Source organism: Heteronotia binoei, chromosome 8, assembly GCF_032191835.1.
Source record: "Heteronotia binoei isolate CCM8104 ecotype False Entrance Well chromosome 8, APGP_CSIRO_Hbin_v1, whole genome shotgun sequence".
Classification (NCBI taxonomy): Eukaryota; Metazoa; Chordata; class Lepidosauria; order Squamata; family Gekkonidae; genus Heteronotia; species Heteronotia binoei.
The window spans coordinates 39,898,319-39,920,795 of NC_083230.1; the positions used below are offsets into that span (position 1 = coordinate 39,898,319).

Below are 22,477 nucleotides of genomic sequence, written 5' to 3' on the forward strand. Positions count from 1 at the left end.
TTAAACTGATGCCTTAGTCCATAAGAACCAGTCCCTTGTGTGAAGATCTTTCGCCAGACAACAGGACGCTGGTGAGACCCTCTTTCCCAGAATCGCTTCCTCAGGCTCATGCGTATTTCCAAGATAAAAGCTTAGAGGGACTGCAAACATAAACAAAATTTGTAACAAAACATACACTCTTATCTTATTCTTGATCCACGTGTTTGTTTTCAGAACTTACCAAAAGCTGCCTTAACATCTCTCTCATGAGTGCTTTTTATGCACGGTTTTAACATTTAATATTTTCACAGAGACAGCATGAAGGATCAAAAATATATCAATTATGTAGATGTGACCACAAACTATGCAGGAACAGAATGAAAGAAGTTCTTGTGAAGGTCAGAGCTAGTCATAGGTTCTAGAACTGGTTGTTCCCTTAGAACTGATCTAGAGTCACTACAGGCAGCAGGAAATATTGGTGGTGGTGGGAGAATATATCTTCATGATTTGAAGTGAACTTGTTTTTCTAGAGTTACAGTTCCAAGACATGGTTGTTAGTGTACACATTTTCATAACTGTAGGTGAGTGTCAGGAAATGATTTTTTTTCTGGTCACCCAAAGGTTAGAACAAATGCAACAATTGCTTCTTGTTAGGATTCAGCGAAGAGAGGTGTTTGCACAGTTCTTTCCAAATATCCAACTGCATGACTCAAAATGTTATAGGTTGAGTGTCTCTATTTCATAGGTGAAATTAAAAGTCTTTTTTTGCAGGAGTGGTTTTAAATGAGTGGTAAAAAAGGGCTTTTCTAATTGCAGGAATGCACAGGAGCCCAGTTCCAGCTGGCTTGACATTAGGGGGTGTAGCCTAATATGCAGATGAATTCCTGCTGAATTCCTTTATGAAACAATGGTGACATCAGATGGGTGTGGCCTAATATGCAAATGAGTTCCTGCTGGGCTTTTTTTTTACCCAAAAGGCCTTGGTGGGCCCTATGGTTATGTTTTTGGTGAGGGAGCAGCAGAAATAGTAAAGTTCTGTTTCTTTTGACCAATCTAAGCAGCAAATGCCAGCATTGCAGCTTTCCTTACATGCAGGCCTGGCCCGAGTCCTTCCGACACCCTAGGCAGCACAGCTCTGCCCACCCCATAGTCTCCATGCCTGCCGCGGGTGGTACTCATGAGTAGGCAGCAGGCGATACTCACGAGTAGCCCCGTGCCTGCCAGCCCAACCCCCTGCGCTCCGCTCGCTCCCCTCCCTTGCCGTGAGGTCACCCAGTCATACCAGCTCCCGAGGGGAAAGAAACTTCCTCCAGAGGTCTCTTCAAAACACCCACAGACCTCAGAGCTGGTAAGGCTGGGTGCCCTCGCGACAAGCAGGGGGGGGGGGTGAGCAGAGCACGGGGGGGGGGGGGTTGGGCATGGGCCTACTCGCAAGTAGCGTCTACTCATGAGTAGCGCCAAGCTTCTCAGACTGAGCAGGAGCTGGCGGCAGCAGGGCGAGCTTGGGGGGGTGGGAGGGATGGAGCTGGCAACAGCAGCAGGGCAAACTTTGGGGGGGGGACGGGAGGGAGCTGGGGGTGGGGATGGCAGGGCAAGCTTCAGAGGGCGGGAGGAAGGCAGTTGGCAGTGGCGGCAGGGCGAATTTCGATGGGACGGTAGGAGGGAGCTGGCAGTGGGTGTGGAAGGGCTGGCTTCAGGGGCGGCAGGGCGAGCTTCTGGGGGGGCGGGCGTGTGGCAGGCAGGAGGGAGCTGGCGGAGGGGAGGGAGGCAAATTAGGCGGTTGTCTTGGGCACCAGGAGGGGGGAGCCCGATTTGGCACCCCCTCACTCCTGGCGCCCTAGGCAACCGGCTAGTTTGCCTAGTGAGAGAGCTGGCCCTGCTTATATGCCCAGATTCATTGCTTGAATAGAATTAGTTTATGCAGAATTAAGGCACTAGCAAAAGCAATGTTTATGTTTTTTGGAGGAGCTGGATTTCATGCTGCTCTGATAACATCTCTTAGGAAGAACTGTGTGGGTTGGGCAACTAACATGGTTACTTCTTGTGCCAAATCCTGGTGTGAAAAAATGGCATTCATTCAGGCTGCACAGTTCTTTGTAATAGACATTATTGGAGCACTATGGATTGAATCTGACCTCAACCCCAGCCCTGTATGAGTATCTTTTCTCTGTGTCTCAGTTTAATGCTAAATTCACTCTGTGTGAGCCTTCTGTCTGGGTAGACTAACTCCACTTACTCCAATGCGAGTAGACATAGAATTGTAGCCTGTAGCTGTAATCCTAGATAGGCATACATGAATAAGCTGCACTGAACCCACTAGGATTTTATATCCTAGACAAATATGCATAAGATTTGTAACATATCCAGACTGTAATACAAAAGGCCATTTTTGACTGATGAATCTTTTTTCTCCTCCTCTACTTTGAATCAGCCAAAAACATATCATCTATATTTTTCAGTAACTGAATATCTATAACTTACAATATATATGCTTGCATTTACAGGGCATACATTATAACAGACTTCATGGGCATCAGAAATGAAAGTTTTATGAAGGTAGCAGCAGTGGGGACCTGGATGGGAGACTTTGTCACAGCTTGGATGGTAAGAGGTTCTGAAAAAATACCAACCTGAAACAAGGAAAACGTGATGAACTATTGAAAACCCAAGTAACCTGAAAACACTTTAAAATATGTTCAAACCAAATAAGTTCTAAAGTAATAGCGGCATGGTAGTCAGCTGTTGGATACATTTGTGAAAGAGAAATCCAAAGCTGATACAGGCTGCTTCTACTTGGAGGGTTTGCTTAAGTTTTATGTCTAAAGTGGAGGGGAGAGGTGTTTGTTTTTTGAGCATTCATCCCATGTCTTTCCCCTAATTATCCATTATTCATTTTCCCCAGCACTTTGCTTGCTGTGATGTTTTCCCATCCCTGCTTTGGTATGATCATTTGGGAAAGGTTGCAGTCACAGTCAGGGCTTTTTTTTTTTTGAGCAGGAATGAACAGGAACGCAGTTCCGGTAGACTTGGCTTAAGGGGTGTGGCCTAATATGCATATGAGTCCCCGCAGGGGGGTTTCTTTTTTTTAAAAGGCCTGTGTGAAAGAATGGTGACATCAGAGGGTGTAGCCTAATATGCAAATGAGTTCCTGCTGGGCTTTTTTCTTAAAAAAAAAGCTTTGGTCACAGTGCCTTTGCACTGTGTGTGAACAGGAAAGTATAAAAGAGTAAGAGTCCAGTAGCACCTTAAAGACTAACAAAATTTGTGGTAGGGTATGAGCTTTCATGAATCACTGCTCTCTTCTTCAGATATAGTGAGCAGTGAATCAGCAGTGACTCACAAAAGCTCATATCATACTACAAATTTTGTTAGTCTTTAGGATGCTACTGGACTCTTACTCTCTTCTGCTGCTACAGACAGACTATCACCCATCTTGATCTTTGAACACATTTGGTTCCACTGATATCGCTGCCATCTTCCTTGCCTCACTTCCCCATGGTCACCCTTCCTCCTAATGTGAGGGAGGAACAATGGCCATGGAGAACTTAGACAAGGAAAGTGTAGGGAAAACTACTGAATGGGTGCCCAGTTTCCACTGTAAATGCCCCTGTGTCATGATCCTAGGCCTAGTGAGGCCTACAGGCTCCAGGGAAGCCTGTTTAGGAGTAGCTACATGGCCTACATTTCCCAGAATCCCTTCTGTCCCTCTGATTGGGTCAGTAACAGTTTTGGAGGAAAACTGGCCCAGAGGGGTGGGACCTGGGAGGAAAGCATAAATAGGCGTAGCTGGAGAGAGAGGTTGTTCTCTCTGGAAAGTGCGGTTGCCAAGTCTGACTCAAGAAATATCTGGGGGCTTTGGGGGTGGAACCAGAAGCAAGGGTGTAGGGTTGCCAATCCCCAGGTGGGGGCAGGGGATCCCCTGGTTTGGAGGCCCTCCCCCCGCTTCAGGGTCATCAGAAAGCAGGGGGAGGGGAGGGAAATGTCTGCTGGGAACTCTGTTATTCCCTATGGAGATTTATTCCCATAGAAAATAATGGAGAATTGATCTGCGGGTATCTGGGGCTCTGGGGGGGGTGCTGTTATTTGGGGTAGAGACACCAAATTTTTAGTATAACATCTAGTGCCTGTCCCCAAAATACCCCCCAAGTTTCAAAAAGATTGGACCAGGGGGTCCAATTCTATGAACCCCAAAAGAAGGTGCCCCTATCCTTCATTATTTCCTATGGAAGGAAGGAATTGAAAAGGTGGGCCGTCCCTTTAAATGTGATGGCCAGAACTCCCTTGGAGTTCAGTTATGCTTGTCACACCCTTGCTCCTGACTCGGCCCCAATGTCTCCTGGCTCCACCCCCAAAGTTCCCAGATATTTCTTGAATTGGACTTGGCAACTCTAGAAGGGTGTGACAAGTATAATTGAACTCTGAAAGGAGTTATGGCCATCAAACTTAAAAGGACTGCATGCCTTTTAATTTGCCTTTTCTCCATTTGGAAAAATGAAGGATAGGGGCACCTTCTTTTGGGGCTCATAGAATTGGACCCCCTGGTCCAATCTTTTTGAAACTTGGGGGTATTTTGAGGAGAGGCACCAGATGCTATGCTGAAAGTGTGCTGCTTCTACCTAAAAAAAATTGCCCCCCAGAGTCCTAGATACCCACAGATCAATTATCCATTATACTCTTTGGGAATTGGTCTCCATAGAGTATAATGGAGTGCCCAGCAGACATTTCCCTCCCTCCCACTCCGTACTTTCTGATGACCCTGAAGTGTGTGTGTGTGTGGGGGGGAGCCTCTAAACCAGGGGATCTTCTGCCCCCAACTGCGGATTGGCAACCCTACTGGAAAGGCTGCAGTCAGGAGTGGTTCTCTCTGGGATGGCTGGGATGGAGAAGGCTGCAGCTGGAAAGAAATCCCTCATCCATGGAGGTTGAGTGAGTCAACTGGAATAAGAGGAAGAGAATGTATAGTTAGTTGAGTCAGGGCTTCTATTTCTCTGTACCAAGCTTTACTGTTTTCATATTCACTGTTGCACTAAAAGTTTTTTACAAATCACTTGTTTTGAGTACTTATAATAAACTTGTTGTTATTCTGCCTGGATCCTAACATCTCTTCAGATAGAAGGAGTTTGCTAATAAGGAAGACAGGTTTTGTGGGTGCTCTGGGCCCTCCCAAACAGAGCCTTACTAGAGTGATGGCAGCCAGTAGAAGGCCCTTCGTGGTCCCTTGCAGTGGTGGCAGCCAGTAGAAGACCCTTTTGGTCCCCTGCAGTGTGACAGCCTGCATTCACAACAATAGTAGAGGGAACACCAACAATCTTTGCCATATGGATGCAGCCATAGTTATAATGACATAGGTGCTGAATTGTTATTTTGATGTCAGTTCAAATCCTGACTAGAAACACAGAAGTTTGTTCCATCTTGGTTATAAAATTTAATACTGAAGAGGTGAAGATGATCAAAATGTTTAGTGACTGGACTGAAAAATACTTGAGGGGCAGAGCTAGTTGAAAGGTACATAATAGGCAAAATCTACATTATATACTTTTTAAAAGAAATATACTTTAAATGGCATCATCCAATTTTGCAACAAATGCACCTTTTTTTTTTTTAGAAACCTGAATGTTTATTATTGGCATGTCTGCTTGGAAGAAAGCAACTAACCTATTTCCAACCAATATGATGATTGCTTCAGGCAGACTTGGCCCTTGAGGAGACTATTTCCACAGTAGTGAATTTCCGCACATTTATGCTTTTAAATCTGTGTGTTATGTGAAATTTTCTGCAGTAGATTCTTCCTCACCAGGTACAAACCCAATTTTTTTTCCTTCTTACCCTGCTTTTTTCAGAATCCCCAGATTTAGCAAGTTCCAAAAATGCAGGGTAAGAAGAATAAAACTTCAGGTTTGCTCTTGGTGAGAAAAAATCTACTGTGGAAAATTTTCACATAATGTGCAGCTTTAAAAAGTCAATTTCACTACCGTGGAAATGGTCTAAATTAAGACCACTGCCCCAAAGTCTGCACTCTTGGGATGCTCTGTCATGGCAGTTTGCAGCTGGAAGTTCAAGCTCCTGGCTGCATTATCTATACAGGTAATCAGTAGTAGTGCTAATCTCATGAGACTTGGATATCTTGCAAAACTAGGGGAATGTGTGGCCTGCATCTCAGGATCCACAGTGTATAGGGATGACCCTGCTTCATGTTCTGCTCATTACATAACAAGCACATAGTGTGAAGTTGATTTTTAGGATATATATTTTTTTTAATTTGGTTTAAAATGGGCAGATGGTGAAGTATCAGTAATTTTTCCAGATTGAAAATCCTGTATTTCCAATTCTGATGCTTATATCTGTATCCCAATGAATATGATACACAGAATGCTTGAAATATCAGTATGTAGTATAAACTGGCCTGACAAATCTACTTTTACAAAAAGAATAAGAATGGATGTCAATTCAGTGCAACAAAGTGGAATTTCAAAACTCATGTGAGTAAACAAACTAGGATGTTTCATTAGACCCCAGTGTGGACATCCTTCAGAAAACCAGGTTCCATGTATATATCCAGAGTTATGTCGTAGAGACTTGTTAATTTTTTTCTCGTGTTAAAACAATTTTATTTGGTAACATATGGTAACAAATTATATTTCTTGCATCATTAATAACTTCTTTTATCTATCCCATATATTACTTTCTACCCCCCTCCCCCCCAGTTCTTGACCCCCGCCGGTGTTATTTACTTAACGTACTAATGTTTAAAGGTACCCTTAACTAATAAAAACAAAAATCAATATTCTTCTTTTTTCTAAGACTTAATCATTATCAAAAAATGTCCAATGTCCTTTTATTTTCCACTCTTTTTCTACATATCTTCTGAACTTTTTCCACTCCATCTTAAAAACTTCTAAATCATAGTCTCTTAAAATATTGTTAATTTGTCCATTTCACTCCATGTCATAACTTTTACAATCCAATTCCATTTCTCTGGTATTTTTTCTTGCTTCCACAACTGCACATATAATGTCCTAGCAGCTGAAAGCAAGTACCAAATTATAGTTCTATCTTCTTTTGGAAATTTTTCCATTTGTAATCCCAACAGAAAAGTGTCTGCAACTTTCTTAAATTCATATCCCAAGATCCTAGAAATTTCTTGTTGAATCATCTGCCAATACTTTTTTGCTCTTTCACAAGTCCACCACATATGGTAGAAAGAACCTTCATGTTTTTTACATTTCCAACATCTGTCTGGCATCTTATTATTCATCTTTGCCAATTTCTTAGGAGTGATATACCATCTATACATCATTTTAAAACAGTTCTCTTTAATACTACGACACGTCGAAAGCTTCATAGAGTTCTTCCACAAATATTCCCAAGTTTCCATCTGTATTTCTTTATTTACATTAATTGCCCACTTAATCATTTGAGATTTCACTTCTTCATCTTCCATAGACCATTTTAAAAGTAATTTATATAATTTTGAAATTAATTTTTCATTGTCTCCAAGCAGAACTTTTCCATTTCTGTTTGCTCTTTTCTTATTCCTTCAGTTTTAATGTCATTCTCCACCAAGCTCTTTATTTGTTGCATTTGAAACCAATCATATTTATTATTCAGCTCTTCAGCAGTTTTCGATTCTATTTTGACACTTTGTATTTTTAATAGTTGATTATATGACAACCACTTTTCTTCACCCGTCTCAGCTTTTATTTTTATCACTTCTGCTGGCACTATCCATAACGGTTTTCTCTCATCTTCATATTTCTTATATTTCATCCATGTATTTAGCAAGCTGTTTCTTATATAATGGTGAGAGAAAAAGCCGTCTATCTCCCCCCCCCATAATACATATAAGTGTGCCAGCCAAATTTATTTCCATGACCTTCCGACGCTAAGAGTTTTTTGTTTAACAACATTATCCATTCTTTTATCCATACTAAGCAAACTGCTTCATGATATAATTTTAAGTCTGGTAATTGAAATCCGCCTCTCTCTTTTGCATCCGTTAAAATTTTCATTTTAATTCTTGGTTTCTTCCCCGCCCACACAAACTCTGAAATTTTTCTGTGCTATCTATTAAATTGTTTACTGTCTTTAACAATCGGAATAATTTGAAACAAATACATTATTCTTGGTAGAATATTCATTTTAATTGCGGCTATTCTACCCAACAGTGACAAATTAAGTTTATTCCACTTTAACATATCTTAATTCATTTTACGCCATAGCTTCTCATAATTATTTTTGAACAAATCAATATTCTTCATTGTTATCTCCACACCCAAATATTTTACCTTAGAGGTAACTTCACAGCCTGTTAGTCTCTGCAATTCTTGTTGCTTATTTATTTGCATATTTTTACATAGAAGTTTTGATTTTTCTTTATTAATACAAAGTCCCTCCAACTCCCCATATTCTTGTATTTTGGCTAACAACAAAGGTGTGACTTGTATGGGGTTTTCATTTATAAACATTATATCATCTGCAAATGCTCTGTATTTGTAAGTAAATCCTTTCTATTTCTTTATCTTCTTGAATTTGCATCAGTAATATTTCAAGAGTCATTATAAACAACAGTGGGGAAAGTGGACAACCTTGTCTTGTACCTTTACTAATTATCATGTCTTCTGTAAGATCAGCATTTATACATAGCCTTGCACATTGTTCAGTATATATTGCTTTTATCATTCTTATAAAGCTTTCTCCCAGCTCCATTTTCTCCATTACTGCAAACATAAAATCCCAATTTAAATTGTCAAATGCTTTCTCTGCTTCCCCAAAGAATAATGCTACTTCCTTTTCTGGATGTCTTTCATAATATTCTACAATATTTACAACAGTTCTGATATTGTCTCTTATTTGCCTTTTGGGAAGAAACCCCGCTTGATCTTCCTTTATAAAGTTTATCAAATATTGTTTGAACCATTCTGCCAAGATTCTTGTATATATTTTATAGTCATTATTTAATAATGAAATTGGTCTATAATTTTTTACGTTTGTAACATCTCTATCTTCCTTTGGAATCAACGAAATAACAGCTTCCTTCCACGTATTTGGTATTTTCCCTTTTGTTCTTATCATATTCATCAATTTCTGAAGTTTCGGGATTAACTCCTCTTTGAGGGTTTTAAAAAATTTAGCTGTATATCCATCTGGCCCAGGTGCTTTTCCATTTTTCATTGCATTAATTGCTGCTTCAATTTCTATTTTTTCAATTGGATCGTTCAAGACTTTTTCCATATTTTCTGTTAAGGGTGCTATTTTAATCTTTTGTAAATACTCTTCCATCTTTTCTTTCTTTATTTTAACACCCTTAAATAATTTGGCATAATACTTAAAGAATTCTCTTTTTATTCCTTCTTGATCTACCACCTCTCTTCCATCCACCACAATTTTATTAATAATTTTACTTTCTCTCTTTTTCTTCAATTGCCAGGCCAAATATTTTCCAGGTTTATTTGCTCCCTCAAAAGATTTTTGCTGCAACCTTTTCAGATTCCATTCCAGTTCTTTATTTAACAAATGTCTCATTTGTGTTTGTAATATTGTAATCTCCCTCATAATTTTCTTTTTCCCTGGCCTTTTTCTCAGTTTCCCTTTTTTCTTTATTTCATTTTGAATGTCCAGCATCTGTTTTTCTTTTGCCCTCTTGTCTTTATTATTCAATGTAATCAATATTCCTCTCATTACTGCTTTATAAGCATCCCACACCATCTGAAATTCTATATCTTCTTTATCGTTTATTTGGAAGAAAGCTTTAGTTTCATTTTCTAGAGATGTCACTATTTCTTTATTCTGTAGTAAATCTTCATTCAATCTCCATCTTCTTGACTTTTTAGACAATTTTGTAATTCACATTATTGGGTTATTATCCGCCCCTATTTTAGGTAAAATCTCTTTTTTCTTTGTTATAAGACCTACATCTTTAGTACCCCACAATATGTCAATTCTGGAAAAAGTTTTATGTCTTGCTGAAAAAAAGGTATAGTCCCGCACTTCAGGATTAAATTTCCTCCATATATCCTCCAAATTTTCTTGTTTGACCAATTGAAAAAAAGACTTCGGCAATTTTTCTTCCTTATTATTTTTTTCCCCAGGACCTATCCAGTGTGTTCTTAATTGTTCCATTAAAGTCCCCCATTATCAAAACTTGATCATATGCCACTTTATCAAATTGTTGTATAATGTCTTTTAAAAATGACATTATAAAAATGGAGCATCCTTTGCTCCATTTGGTGCATACAGTCCCAGTAATTTTTTTTTCTTTTAATATTATTTTTACCACTACAAATCTTCCATCTTTATCTTTATAAACACTAGTTTCGGGTCCAATTCTTGTTTAATATAAAAAATCACTCCCCTTTTCTTCTGTTCAGCCAATGAATGAAATTCTAGTCCCAATTGTTTATTCCATAAAAATTTATAATCCTTTTGTTTGATATGTACTTCTTGTAAACAAACTATATTACAATTTTGCTTTTTAATCCAATGTTGCCTTTCTTTTTTGTGGTGAATTTAGTCCATTTACATTCCAAGATAATAATTTGTAATCCATCATGGTGCGAATTCTTTATGTTCTTCATAAAATCCACGCAGTTCCTGTGTGCTTGTAATTGTAATCCTTTTTCCTTGTAGCTCAAAGCTCAAACCTTCAGGTATTATCCATCTATACTTCATTTCATTATCCCGTAATTTTTCTGTCAATTTCTTATATGCTCTTCTGTCATGTATCACTTGTCTTGGCAACTCCTTCATAATTCTTACTTTGCTGCCTCCCACTATCAATGTCTTTTAAAAGTTTTTATTCATGATTTTTCCCACCATTTCTTTTGTCATATATCTTATAACCACATCTCTTGGTAGATTATTTTTCTTGGCATATAGTGAGTTCACTCTATACATATAATCATACATGTTTCTAGTCCCTTCAGGATCTTCCTCCAAAAATTCTGCAATTTTTTTTATTATATATTCTTTCAAATCAGTTTCTTCATCCTCAGGTACTTCTCTCAGACGTATCTGGGTTTCCATAAATTTGCAGTCATGAATTGCCACTTTTTCTTGTATTTTTAACAAGGTGGAATCATGTACTTTCACTCTCCCTTCCACCTCTTGCACTTTTTTTGATGTCACCACAGTCTCATTTCTGAGATCCTCTATATCTTTTTTTAGCTCTTCAATATCTTTTCCAATTTCTTTTTTGGAAGCAGTTATCATCTCCCTCATCCCTTTCATTATCAAGTAAAACAATACATTCCTTTCCACTTTTTAGCACTGTCCTTTAAATTTACAAAGCCCAAATTTTGCCCCTTCTCCCCTTCTTCCAAGCTTTCTAGATTTCAATTTCCCACCTTCTGATTTTATTTTGTTTAACTTTAATTAGTCCCGGAATGAAAGATAGCAATCTGTACCTTTTCTGTAGTTATCCAGATCAACACCGGTCTTGTATAGCTTTAGATGTTTAGCAGTATCAAAGAAGACTAGGATCCTGTCGAGCTTATGTCAAATAAATGACTCTGGAAACTTCTGCAGATGATGAAAATGCAACTCGTCTCCGGAGATCCCTCAAAGCCTCAAAGGAGCCCCCCCCCCTGGGACTCCCTTTTAGCCAAGGTAAATCTCCTCAGAGTTACTTGTGCATATCTTGGACTGATCTCTGACTGAGAAAGTAGGCAGTAGGCATTAGATTGCCTTCCACTACCCCGAACAGAAGTTCCAGCCTGCTTCCCTTCTGAGAAGCAGTTCAGCTCGGCATTTTCCAACCCCGGAAGTCTCACCATACAATGTAAATCTTTGCCATAATTGGCCAAGTGAAGAAGGGACTTTGGTTTAATTAACTCATGTATTTATACTTTTGTTTGCTGGTTTGTCATCTGAAGATTTATTGATGATTAAGATAAGAGAATAAAAGCAAGTAGGAAAGTCAAGATGTCCCCTTGAAAAAGGAGATTACTAGTCAAATTAGAATTCAGACTAGAAATGTAGAATGGTTTCCTGAATGCATATACAACTTTTCATTCTTATAGCTAGTATGTTGGGCCAACATTACATTACAAGATGATTTATCATGAATGTTTTTACTAAATTTAATTTCTTCTATTATGTGTTTAGTGGCGATAATACAATACAAACAGCCTTATGAAGAAGAATACTAGGTGAGCAAATTTAATCAAAGGACTCAGTTCCCTTTCCTAAAAATAATGCATTCTGCTTTAAAAATCTGCCCATTAGTGTAATCAAAGGTGGTACCTCCCCCCATCCTAATTTTGTCACACCCTTCTTTCAAAATAGCATCAATGGGTACATCCTATTTTACTTCTGACCAATTCTATGGTATGGGTAGGCTGAAAAATTATAACCACAGATTATTATGGATAATAGTACACACTGAACTTCATTAGTGCAGTGCATTTCTCACATGAAACCCATTTGTCATAGCAACTACACAATCCTGTCTGTTTTGAACACATTTTTATTTAACATCCTGATTTTAATGTGTTTCAGAAAGCCCAGAGTTACTACTTTGGCAACAAATGGACTTCTGAAAATCTTCTAAATATTCATTAACTTCTTACATTCATGCAATGCGATGTAATTCTTTGCTATCCTTGGTCAAGTGAAGGAGGGTTTTTGGTTTACAGGTGCTTGTTTCAGTTTCTTACCATACCCCTTCTGGAGAAGTCTATCATGTATCGTTTCCAATTCTAAGAATATGTTGCAAGTATTTCACAAAGATTAACTTCTGCTACTTTCCCCTGTTCTAATTTAGGCAATAGGTTTTGATTTATCAGAATAATTTCAATCCATGGAGTTCCTGCTCTTTTAAAAACAAACAAACAAACCCGTGTAAGCCACTTAAGAGGATACATAGAAGATCAAATATTAAACAAAGTACAGGTGAAACATAAACAAATGATGTTTTGTATAGCAGAATGTATCTAATGCCTCATACATTATCTATTAAATTGGAGAGAAGATCTGTACTTGAAGGTTCCCTCCTCCCGTGGCTTTAGATCACACTGTTTACATTCCCCAAGTACTCACTCCCCAAGTTACAGTCCCCAAGTACACACTCATTTTAATCACATTTCTGTCCTTTTTTCCACCACTGAACTTAAGCAAAGCATTGTTTGGGCTATACCTACTCGTTTCAGTAAAGATGACATATCATAGAAGAAGAAGAAGAAAAGATTGGAATTACATCCTGCCCTTTACTCAGAGTCTCAGAGCAGTTTACAATCTCCTTTCCTTTCCCCTCCCCACAACAGATGCCTTCTGAGGTAGGTGGACATGAGAGAGCTCTTTCAAGAACTGATCTAAGAGAACAGCTCTGAAAGAACTTGTGACTGGCTCAAGTTCACAACAGCAGGTGCATGTGGGGGAGCGGGGAATCAGACCCAGTTCCCCTAGATTACAGTCTGTGCTCCTAACCACTGCACCAAACTGGCTCTCTAATGTGGAGAACCAGGTTTGATTCTCCACTTCTCCACATAAAGCCATCTTCATGACCTTGGGTCAATCACAGCTCTCATCCCCACCTACTTTACAGGGTGTCTGTTGTGGGGAGAGGAAGGGAAGGTGATTGTATGCTGCTCCAAGACTCCTTCAGGTAGTTGTCCAATCCCTAGGGTTCAGGCTTGGTGGATGGAGGCGTTGGAGGCTCCAGGATGTGCTTTTAGGTCAGGATGCTGCACCTCAGACCACGGCCACAGGGAGGCTGGCATCACCTCGGAGGCCAGGTGGCTGCTGCTCGAGTCTTTCTGTCTCTCTCTAGATCAGGGGTGTCAAACTCATTTGTAATGAGGGCTGGATCTGACGTAAATGAGACCTTGTCAGGCCAGGCCATGTGTGTACCTATTTAAGATTAGGTAGCAGAAATATAAACTTTTTAAAGGACACAGACACACACGACTAAAGATTTATTTTTAAACCCTTAAAACATGGTTTAAACATTAGCACTTGTTGGTCTTAAAGGTGCTGTCTTTGTATTTCTCCCATGGGATCCAGGGAACCAGGCAAAGGAAGCTCTGGCTCTTTCCTTCCTTTTCCAGGGGACCAGGAAGGGGAGGAGCCTTAGCCAATGGGGAAAATTGAGGTTTGCTTTGTAGCTCCTGTGTGATTAAGCAAGCCTTGTAATGCAAGCTGAGATGCAGAAGGAAGCAAGAGAGAGGGAGAAGGAAGCAGACATGAGCCAGTTGCTCAAGGGGCTGATAGGAGCTCTCCAGGGGCCTGATTTGGCCCCTGGGCTGCATGTTTGACACCCCTGCTCTAGACTTCTCTCTCTCTCTCTCTCTCTCTCTCTCTCTCTCTCTAGATTCACAGTACCCTCAGACTGCAAGCTCTTGCTCCCTCATGCATGAGCATACCTGTTAAATACTGGGTTCCAGGTGTAAGAGTTCAAACAGGAACATGCTTTAGTGATAACTACATACTAAGACAAAATGGGAGGCCCATGACCCCGCTTATATGCATGCAAAAGAACCACCCCCCAGGTCCCCATACCAAATCACAGCAGTCAAGTTTCGCACCAAGACTGCTCATTGGTGAATGTTTAGCATCCAGATCTCTAAGTGTATCATCGCATCTCTAGCATTCCTGCTATTGCCTGGGCACATGAAAGCTTTCCGCCAAACATAAAGTCCAGTACATAAAGTCCAGTAAATAACAATACCCATCATTAAAGTGTTGTCCCTCCTATCTTCCACCCCCTCTCTCCACCAATCCCTGGATCTTATTAGCAGAATGAGGAGTCAACTTGGATGGGGGTTTTACACTGAGGTGGGGCTGATGAGACTCCAGCTGTTCCTTCTTGGCTGGAGGTATCCATGGGAAGGTTTCTCTGGGGTCTTGAGTCTGGGCCAGGGTACTGGGTAGGGTTCCCCTAGAGCAGGAAGGTGCGGTGGGTGACATGCCAGCTTGTGGGAGGCTGGCAGGAGATCTTTTCTAAGCCCAGGGGGGTTGGGTAGAGGCCAAAGTCCGGGGCAGGAACACAGTTTCTGGACAGTAGTGTAGTGAAGAGCAGGGTACAAAACCAACTCCTCCTCCTCTTCTCCTTCCTTCTACTATGTCTGGATATTGTTGCTTCTCAGTCTTCTGTATCCAGTGCACATTATCTTTCATCTTTGGTCAGCTGTGACAAAGTCTGACCTTGAGACATCCTTGAATGTCAACCTTCCTAATTTTCTTAGTCTAGAAAAACGTTGAGATAAAAAAGCTAACTGGGTATATGAGAACACTCTTATGTTCCTGATTATCTATTTCATACACATATTCCTGATAGGACTGTTTTGGCTAATTTGCCTCTCCTACTGTTGGACTCCAATTTGCCCCAAATCCTGTTGATGAACATCCTTGACTCCTTGGAGAAGAATTTCAGAGAGGGTTAGTAGGCTGCAGTTGGAAAGGGTTATCTTGGAAAGGCTCTTTCTATCATGCTATTTGTGGTTCACTGGATGCAAGCCAATTTATTTATTATGCTTAGGTAGTTCTTGGAAATGCATAGTTGACAGTTTAGCAAGGCATTGAATTATGTAGATTTTTAAAGGCTAATCTGGTTGAAGTATCATAACTTGTAGAGATACATTTGGGAATGTGGTTCTCAGGTTCTTTCTTGCTTCTGATGTGGAATTTGTCAGATTTCAGTCACCCAGAACTTGATAAACTCTTGTCCTCTTTCTCTAGCAAATTAGTTTTAGATCTGGGTTACTAAATGTTGGATTTTAATCACAAATCAGAGGAATTGTTGGTAGTTTTTTTGCCATGTTTCCTGAAAATTATTTATTGATGCCTTAATTTATTGCTTTCTATTCCTCTATTATAAAGCAGGTTCACTTGATAATGTCCAAATTGGATTATTTTAAATTTTCAGTGAATACGGTAGTCTTTGTTAGAACATAAGAGAAGCCATGTTGGATCAGGCCAATGGCCCATCCAGTCCAACACTGTGTCTCACAGTGGCCAAAAAAAATTTATTTAGTTGTTAGTTTGTCTAAACTTATATTTCACTATGCATGATATGAAGTGCTGCTATGTTTAATAATATTCATTTTAAATGTTAACTAAAAGAAGCTTTGGATTTGAAAGGTGTGACTAAAAATAAACCAGAAGCTAACGAGGACACTCCAAAAAGCTGAAAAATTGCAGAACACAATGCCAGTAAGGGGTAGTACTTGTTTAATATTTAATTCTCATTGTGTTTCACTGATTGTCATCAAGAGAATTTGCTCAGCTGTGAGCTAGACACATTACGTCTCCTTCTGGTGAGGCATTTATAGAGGAACAATACATTTCCCAAACAAATTCCCCTGCTGTAGGGGGGAATGCAATGCATTGGAAATTAACTGCTAAATATTTACTGCACCTTTATTGACTTTGCCTTTTTTCTGACAAGTAATAAAGCAACCAATAGGTCCTAGAGAAGTATTAATTAAAAAACAGCCTGCCTCTACTATATGAGCATGTGTGTTATTTTCATTCAGTGAGTTGCAGTCCCTTAAAAAAAAAAAGAGTACTCAGGGCAGTTGATCACAGAAATAAGTAAATAAGCAAATAAATAATAATAATAATAATAATAATAATAATAATAATAATAATAATAATAATAATAATAATAATAATAATAATAATAATAATAAATTTATATCCCACCCTCCCTGCCGAAGCAGGCTTAGGCGGCTCTCAACATAAAAACTTCAACAATTAAAACAATGCATATTATAAATCATATATAAATCAAATATTATAAATCATACATTAAAACCATCTAAGTTGATTTGGTGCTAAAATCTTGATGTTATGCATCTTATAGTTTTTACTGTACGTATTGTAAGTTCTTACAATAAAGAGCTATTGTATCCACTGCATGGTTTCCCAATGTGTCCACAGCCCACTGTTTTGACTGTTAAATCCTAAATTGCTTGAGTCCAGAGTGCATTATGCAAAGAACCAACAGGGACTTAGACTAGAATTTGTTAGCTGTGGAGCTCTCTACTCCAGGAGGTGAAGTTGCTGCTATCTCTATGCACCTTCTAGGTACATGGATAATTTTCCTACTCCATAATGCCAGTTGTATAAAATGGGTTAGTAATTGCATTGTGAGAGTTTGCATTGGATTTTTATTTGTTTTATAATATTTATGGTTGTTTATAGTTTTCTTTTCTTCTCTTAATTTTTGTAAGTTGCCTCAGGCACCTTTTAAGATAAAAAGGCAGTATAAAACTGAGCTAACAAAATAAATAATGAAAAACAGCAAAAAAAGTTGGAAATATATACCCATGGGAGGAAATTGTGGATGTATATTTAGTGCGAATAAATTGTGAGATAGAGTTTGTCATATGAAGCTATTAATTTTGGGAACAGCATTTTAGACATTCACATTTCCCCCACCTCCAAAAAATCTATATGGAATTGCAGCTAGCAATGCACTGTGGTGTAGCAGTCACAATATTAGACTAGGACCTGGAAGACCTGGGTTCAAAGCCCCTATCAGCCATGAAGTTCACCAAGTAACTTTGGCATCCTTGTTTTTTGTTAACTTCTGTGGAGAAATGCCAATTTGGCTGGTGTTTGTCTGGGAGTTGACTAGAAGGAGGTTGTCAAACTGGAGACAGGCTTTGGGCCTAGTCTCTTCCTCCCTGCCCCCCCCTCCCTCCCGGTCTGGGAACAGCAATTCTGAGGAGACCTCCTTAGAGTGACAGGAAATCTGTCAGGCTGGTCTCCCAGAATGCTGCAAACAGGTAAACCAGTTCCTGGACGGGAACGGGGTTTTATATTATTGGTTTTTGGCGGGAAGCAGGGAGTTTGATTTGAGTCTTGGAGACTGGTGAGTCGGTTCTGGATGATATGGTCAGGGCCAGTTGTATAATAGGGAAAGGAGTGTTTTTCCCTAGTTTGATTTAGTTCTTCTGGTCACAGTTTTATAATGCCTGTATATAGTTGTATGTTTTAAATAAATATTTTGTCTGTTTAAAAAGGTAGTCCCTCTGTACCACATAGCTTCCCCAACCGCCTTAGACCACGCTACTGCAAGAGAAGGGGGGAAGGCACACAGTTGGCAAGGGTGCCAATCCTCCAGGGGTCTCTCAAAGAAGAACTTTGGTCTCTGTATTAACCAGGAGCTGGGTTGGCAGAGGACCTTGAGGCCAGGCCTCAGAACTGGCAGGAAGGGGGATTGGGAGTCCTGTTCCTCTTGGTCAGGAACCCCTAAATTGAATAGGTGGTGGCAGTGTGCTGTAGTGGCGGGAAGAAGATAAGCTTCCTTCCGGAGTTGGCAATTCAGAAGGGAGTTGATGGGATCGGGTTTGAAGGCAGAATCGGGCCGGTTCCGTCACAACTTCAATTGACCTTACTAGAAGATACTACATGGCGGCTGTTTATGGATTTACTATGGACCAATATAGCTGCTTACATCCTTTATCTGCCCTCTCAGAATGTTATTAGGATAAAATGGAGTAGAGAATGCCTAACCTGAGCTCCTTGAAGTAACAGCAGGATAAAAGTAATATAGATAGTGTAATTTTCTACAGATAAAGACCAACTGACTAAGGAATGGCTTAGAATACCTTTTATATGAATGACTAAAACATCTTGTATAGAAATCTCTACGTCTTATTCTAGGAAAAAAGCTATTGTATGATTTTAGGGCAAGACCAGAGATTACACTGCTATTAAATATTACAGTTAGTTTTGCTATTATGTGAATGACATATTTGCTTTGCTCAAGAGGAGTTGTTTTATATGTTCACAGAGCAGAAAACATGTTCTGTTGAAAATTTCCTGGATGCTCAGAAAGGCAGTTAGAGATGGCCTAAAATGACTGACATTTTATCTGACTCACAGTTTCGTTAAGGAATTGGGCATGACAATGTAGGTTATGATCAAAGTCAGTCTTTTTGATTGTTTTTCTTTCTCTAAGATGTAATTGAATTTGCAGCAGCACCCAAAGTACAGGATAGCTAACAACTCTGCTGTACTTTAGAGGTGGAAATGAAATTAAACTGTGAAGCATGAAATGGAAAAAATGAAATGGATAAGATATATAACTAAAGTTGCTTAGTGTAAGGAACTCCGCACAGCGATGTAACAAATTACTTCATTAGCGGTAGTGAGATGCTGTTCACAGGCACATACAGGGTGTCTAGTGCCATGTTCTTGTGGGAAATTTCTGACACACAAGTGTTTCCTCCCCCCCACCCCTCATATTTTAGCTATCAGTTTAATTAACTGACATATCCCAAATCCCAAATAAATAAAAATAGTATTTCACAAACTCTGTGGGATCATGTTGGAAACAGTATTGGTTATTTCCATATGATCTAAACTGGAATCCTTCAATGTGTACTTATGAACCTTTATCCAGCAAACCAGGACTTAAGTTCCTTGACTCAGAAAAGTCTAGATCAGGGTAAGGGTATCTCTATCTATATAAGATAGCTTGATAAAAACAAAACAATTGCTTTCAAATGGCATCTGTACCATTCGCTTACTAATTATTGTATTGATCAAAGACAAAGTCTATCTCTTCAGTCTGATATCTGAATGCTACTACATTGAAATATTTTATTCAGCATACTAAGTAGTTCATCTAGCAAAGCAGAGATGCTAAAAAAGAAAATCATTGTTATGTGTGTACCAGTTGGTTGCTGAGTCACAATATTAATCTGAGTTTGTGAAGTTTTTGTTCAGCAGCACGCACAATATTCTTCCTATGAAATATATGAGCTGTTACATAATGATTCAATGAATCTGTACCGTTAAAAACAACTTTGAACATATTACATCATCAGTCTGGTATGGGTATGGTTCAGTTTGCTGTGATGTCACTTTCTGGATCAATTATATGTTATGCAAATAGTTTCTAGTTGCTTTATATAATTTTACTGAGAAATCCAGTCATATATAAGCTCCAAACTAGGTAGTCGGGAAAGGGTATTTCCCTTATTTATTTATCATATGGCAGAGTTACATACAAGAAGCATATAGTAATATAAAATGCAGAACCAAGTTGATACAGCGGGTATGCAGACTGATTGGTCAGTCCTAAATACTAATATCTAAATTTTAAATCCATGCGATTGTAGCTGGGGAGAATTCAAAGAATTCCGTCACAAATCCCTGGAAAGCACAATGCTCACATTCCTGTAACAGATAGAAAATAGTTTGGCAAGTTGCACCACAATTGGATCCTGCTATGTTGCCCCATTTAAACAACTGGTCCACACAGCTACCAAAGCCTGTTCATATTCTATTAGTCATCTTCCATACTTTATGTGGCAAGTCAAATCCTGTGGGCCTATTGTTGGTGTTTATCAGGTTATGGATATTATGTGGAACTGATTGCATCCATGTTTGCAACCACTAGATCAAAATTTTGTAATTCCAGAATTTGTGCAGATCTTATAGTTGGGTGTCAGCCATATCTTTGTGAATGGGCAACTCTCTGTTTTCAATTATTTTTCTATATTCACGAAAAACAGCGTAATGTCTTTGGATATGTGGGGAACAATATGGCACAATGTGGGTAGCCAATAGGTTGGTGTGGATTTAATACATCCACTGATGGTTCTCGTTTCATATTGGGTTGGGCATCAAATTTGTGGACATGGCGGCTGTTGAGCTACACTGAAGCACCATATTCAGCAGTATTCTATACCAACCCCCAAAGCTGAACATCCAAGTGTATTAACAGATGCATCCCAAGTTGTACCACATAATTTTTGGAGAATGTTGTTTCACATGCATGTTTTTGCTGCTACATTGATAAGATGGTGTTTATAGGTCAAGGTCCTGTCCATGGTAATCCCAAGGTATTTAGCTGTATGGTTGTGTGTGTGCTATTAAGGTAGACATTCAGTTCACAGTTGGCAAGATTGTTATTGAGATAGAAACAGAAGCATTCTGTTTTTCCTGGACTTGGGATATTTTACAGCCAAAATTTCGAGGTCCCTAGGCAGTATTTCTCAGTCCTTTCAGTTGATTTGTGCCTTACTGCAACTGCCCATGTCAGCAGCATAAGCAAGCTTCCTGAATATCATCTCAGGAACATCAGAGATGTATAGGTTGAAATGAACTGGAGTGAGGACTGAGCCCTGACTGTTATTCAGTTTCTTCTGCTTCCTGATTGACTGACCCATAATTACTTGGAAAGTTCTATTGTTTAGCATGTTATGTAGGAGTCCAATAATGTTCTTTCCTTTGAAAGAGTTGCTCAAAACATCATCTACAGTTTCCCTGAGAGTTAGGGCAGTATACTTTCACATGAAGTTATCCAACTACTTCATTAACTCATGATTGAAAACACATGGAAATGTCCCTGGTCACAGCAGGAAGCCAGCAGTGCAAACTGAACAGCCCATAGTAGTCACTCAGTTACCAGTCAGCCATGTGAACAGGTGTACTATTTACTGATAGATATGAGTTCATTCAGTGAGTCAACAACCACTAGCAAATAAGGGACTCTCCATCAGGGCTGGCCCTGAACTATCTGGTGCCCTAGGCAAGGCTAACTTCTGGAGACTCCCCGCCCCCCCCCCCGCCAACCAATTTTCAAAAGAGATGAATTGTGGGGAAAATGAAAAGCACAAAACTTGAAATTGCTCCCTGAATAGCCCAGGCAAGCCTGATCTTGTCAGAGTTTGGAAACTGAGCAGGGCCAACTGTGGCAAGTATTTGGACAGGAGACCTTGAAATAACAAAGTTGGGAGGACAGCTCTGTTCAGCCATCTCTCTAAATATCCTCCAGGCCCCCAGTAGAGGTCAGTTACCAGAGGCTGACATGACTTCCAGCTGTGCACACAAACAGTATGTTATAGTTACCAGTATCCATAGGAAGTCACTACAAAATAAAACATTAGAACAGTGACACCAAGCATTTGACATTGATATTTCCCACAAATTAAAGCAATAACAGCAACACAGCCTGCAAGTGCAGAGAATTTGCAATTGTAATATCTGCAATAAAGCCTACCTTCTTTTCAGTGACATCAAATATAGCTATTATAAAACCAACGTTACTATGCCCTCAGGAGTATTTGATCTTTAGCACAAAGCAAACAACACACAAACACACACATGGGCAAACCTTCGATTGATTCAACAATAGAGGCAAAGGCAAGAACTATGGTAGGAGGGGGAAAATGGAGACGGTATCTTACCAGAGACAATATATTATTTAAAATAATGTGTTCCCAGCATGACCTCTAGGGCTAAGAGATATCAGCACACTTCCCAAAGCATAACCTCTCTTGATCTTGCACTTCCAAACAGGGCAAACGTCTTTAAAAACAATCTGCACTCCTTTCTTTTTCAGGGACACAGCCTGGGCCATCCAGATTAAGGCACAGAGAAACGGGGGGGGGGGGGGGGGAGGGTTGCCATTGCATGCCTCTGAATAGCAGTGACCCTGGTCTCCCATCCAAGTACTACCCAGGGCTGATCCTGCTTAGCTTCTGAAATCAGGCTAGCTTGGGCCATCCAGGTCAAGGCACCACTTTGAGGCTCTTCATGTATT

General features: G+C 39.6%; 1 protein-coding gene across 1 annotated transcript in view; it reads left to right on the plus strand.

The window, feature by feature from the left end:
- Positions 1-22,477, plus strand: part of TMEM117 (transmembrane protein 117) — a 418,706-nt gene that overhangs the window by 178,533 nt on the left and 217,696 nt on the right. The window contains exon 4 of the mRNA XM_060244943.1: positions 2,484-2,583. Within this exon, the coding sequence (XP_060100926.1) occupies positions 2,484-2,583 (100 nt within the window). The remainder of the gene's footprint in view (positions 1-2,483; positions 2,584-22,477) is intronic.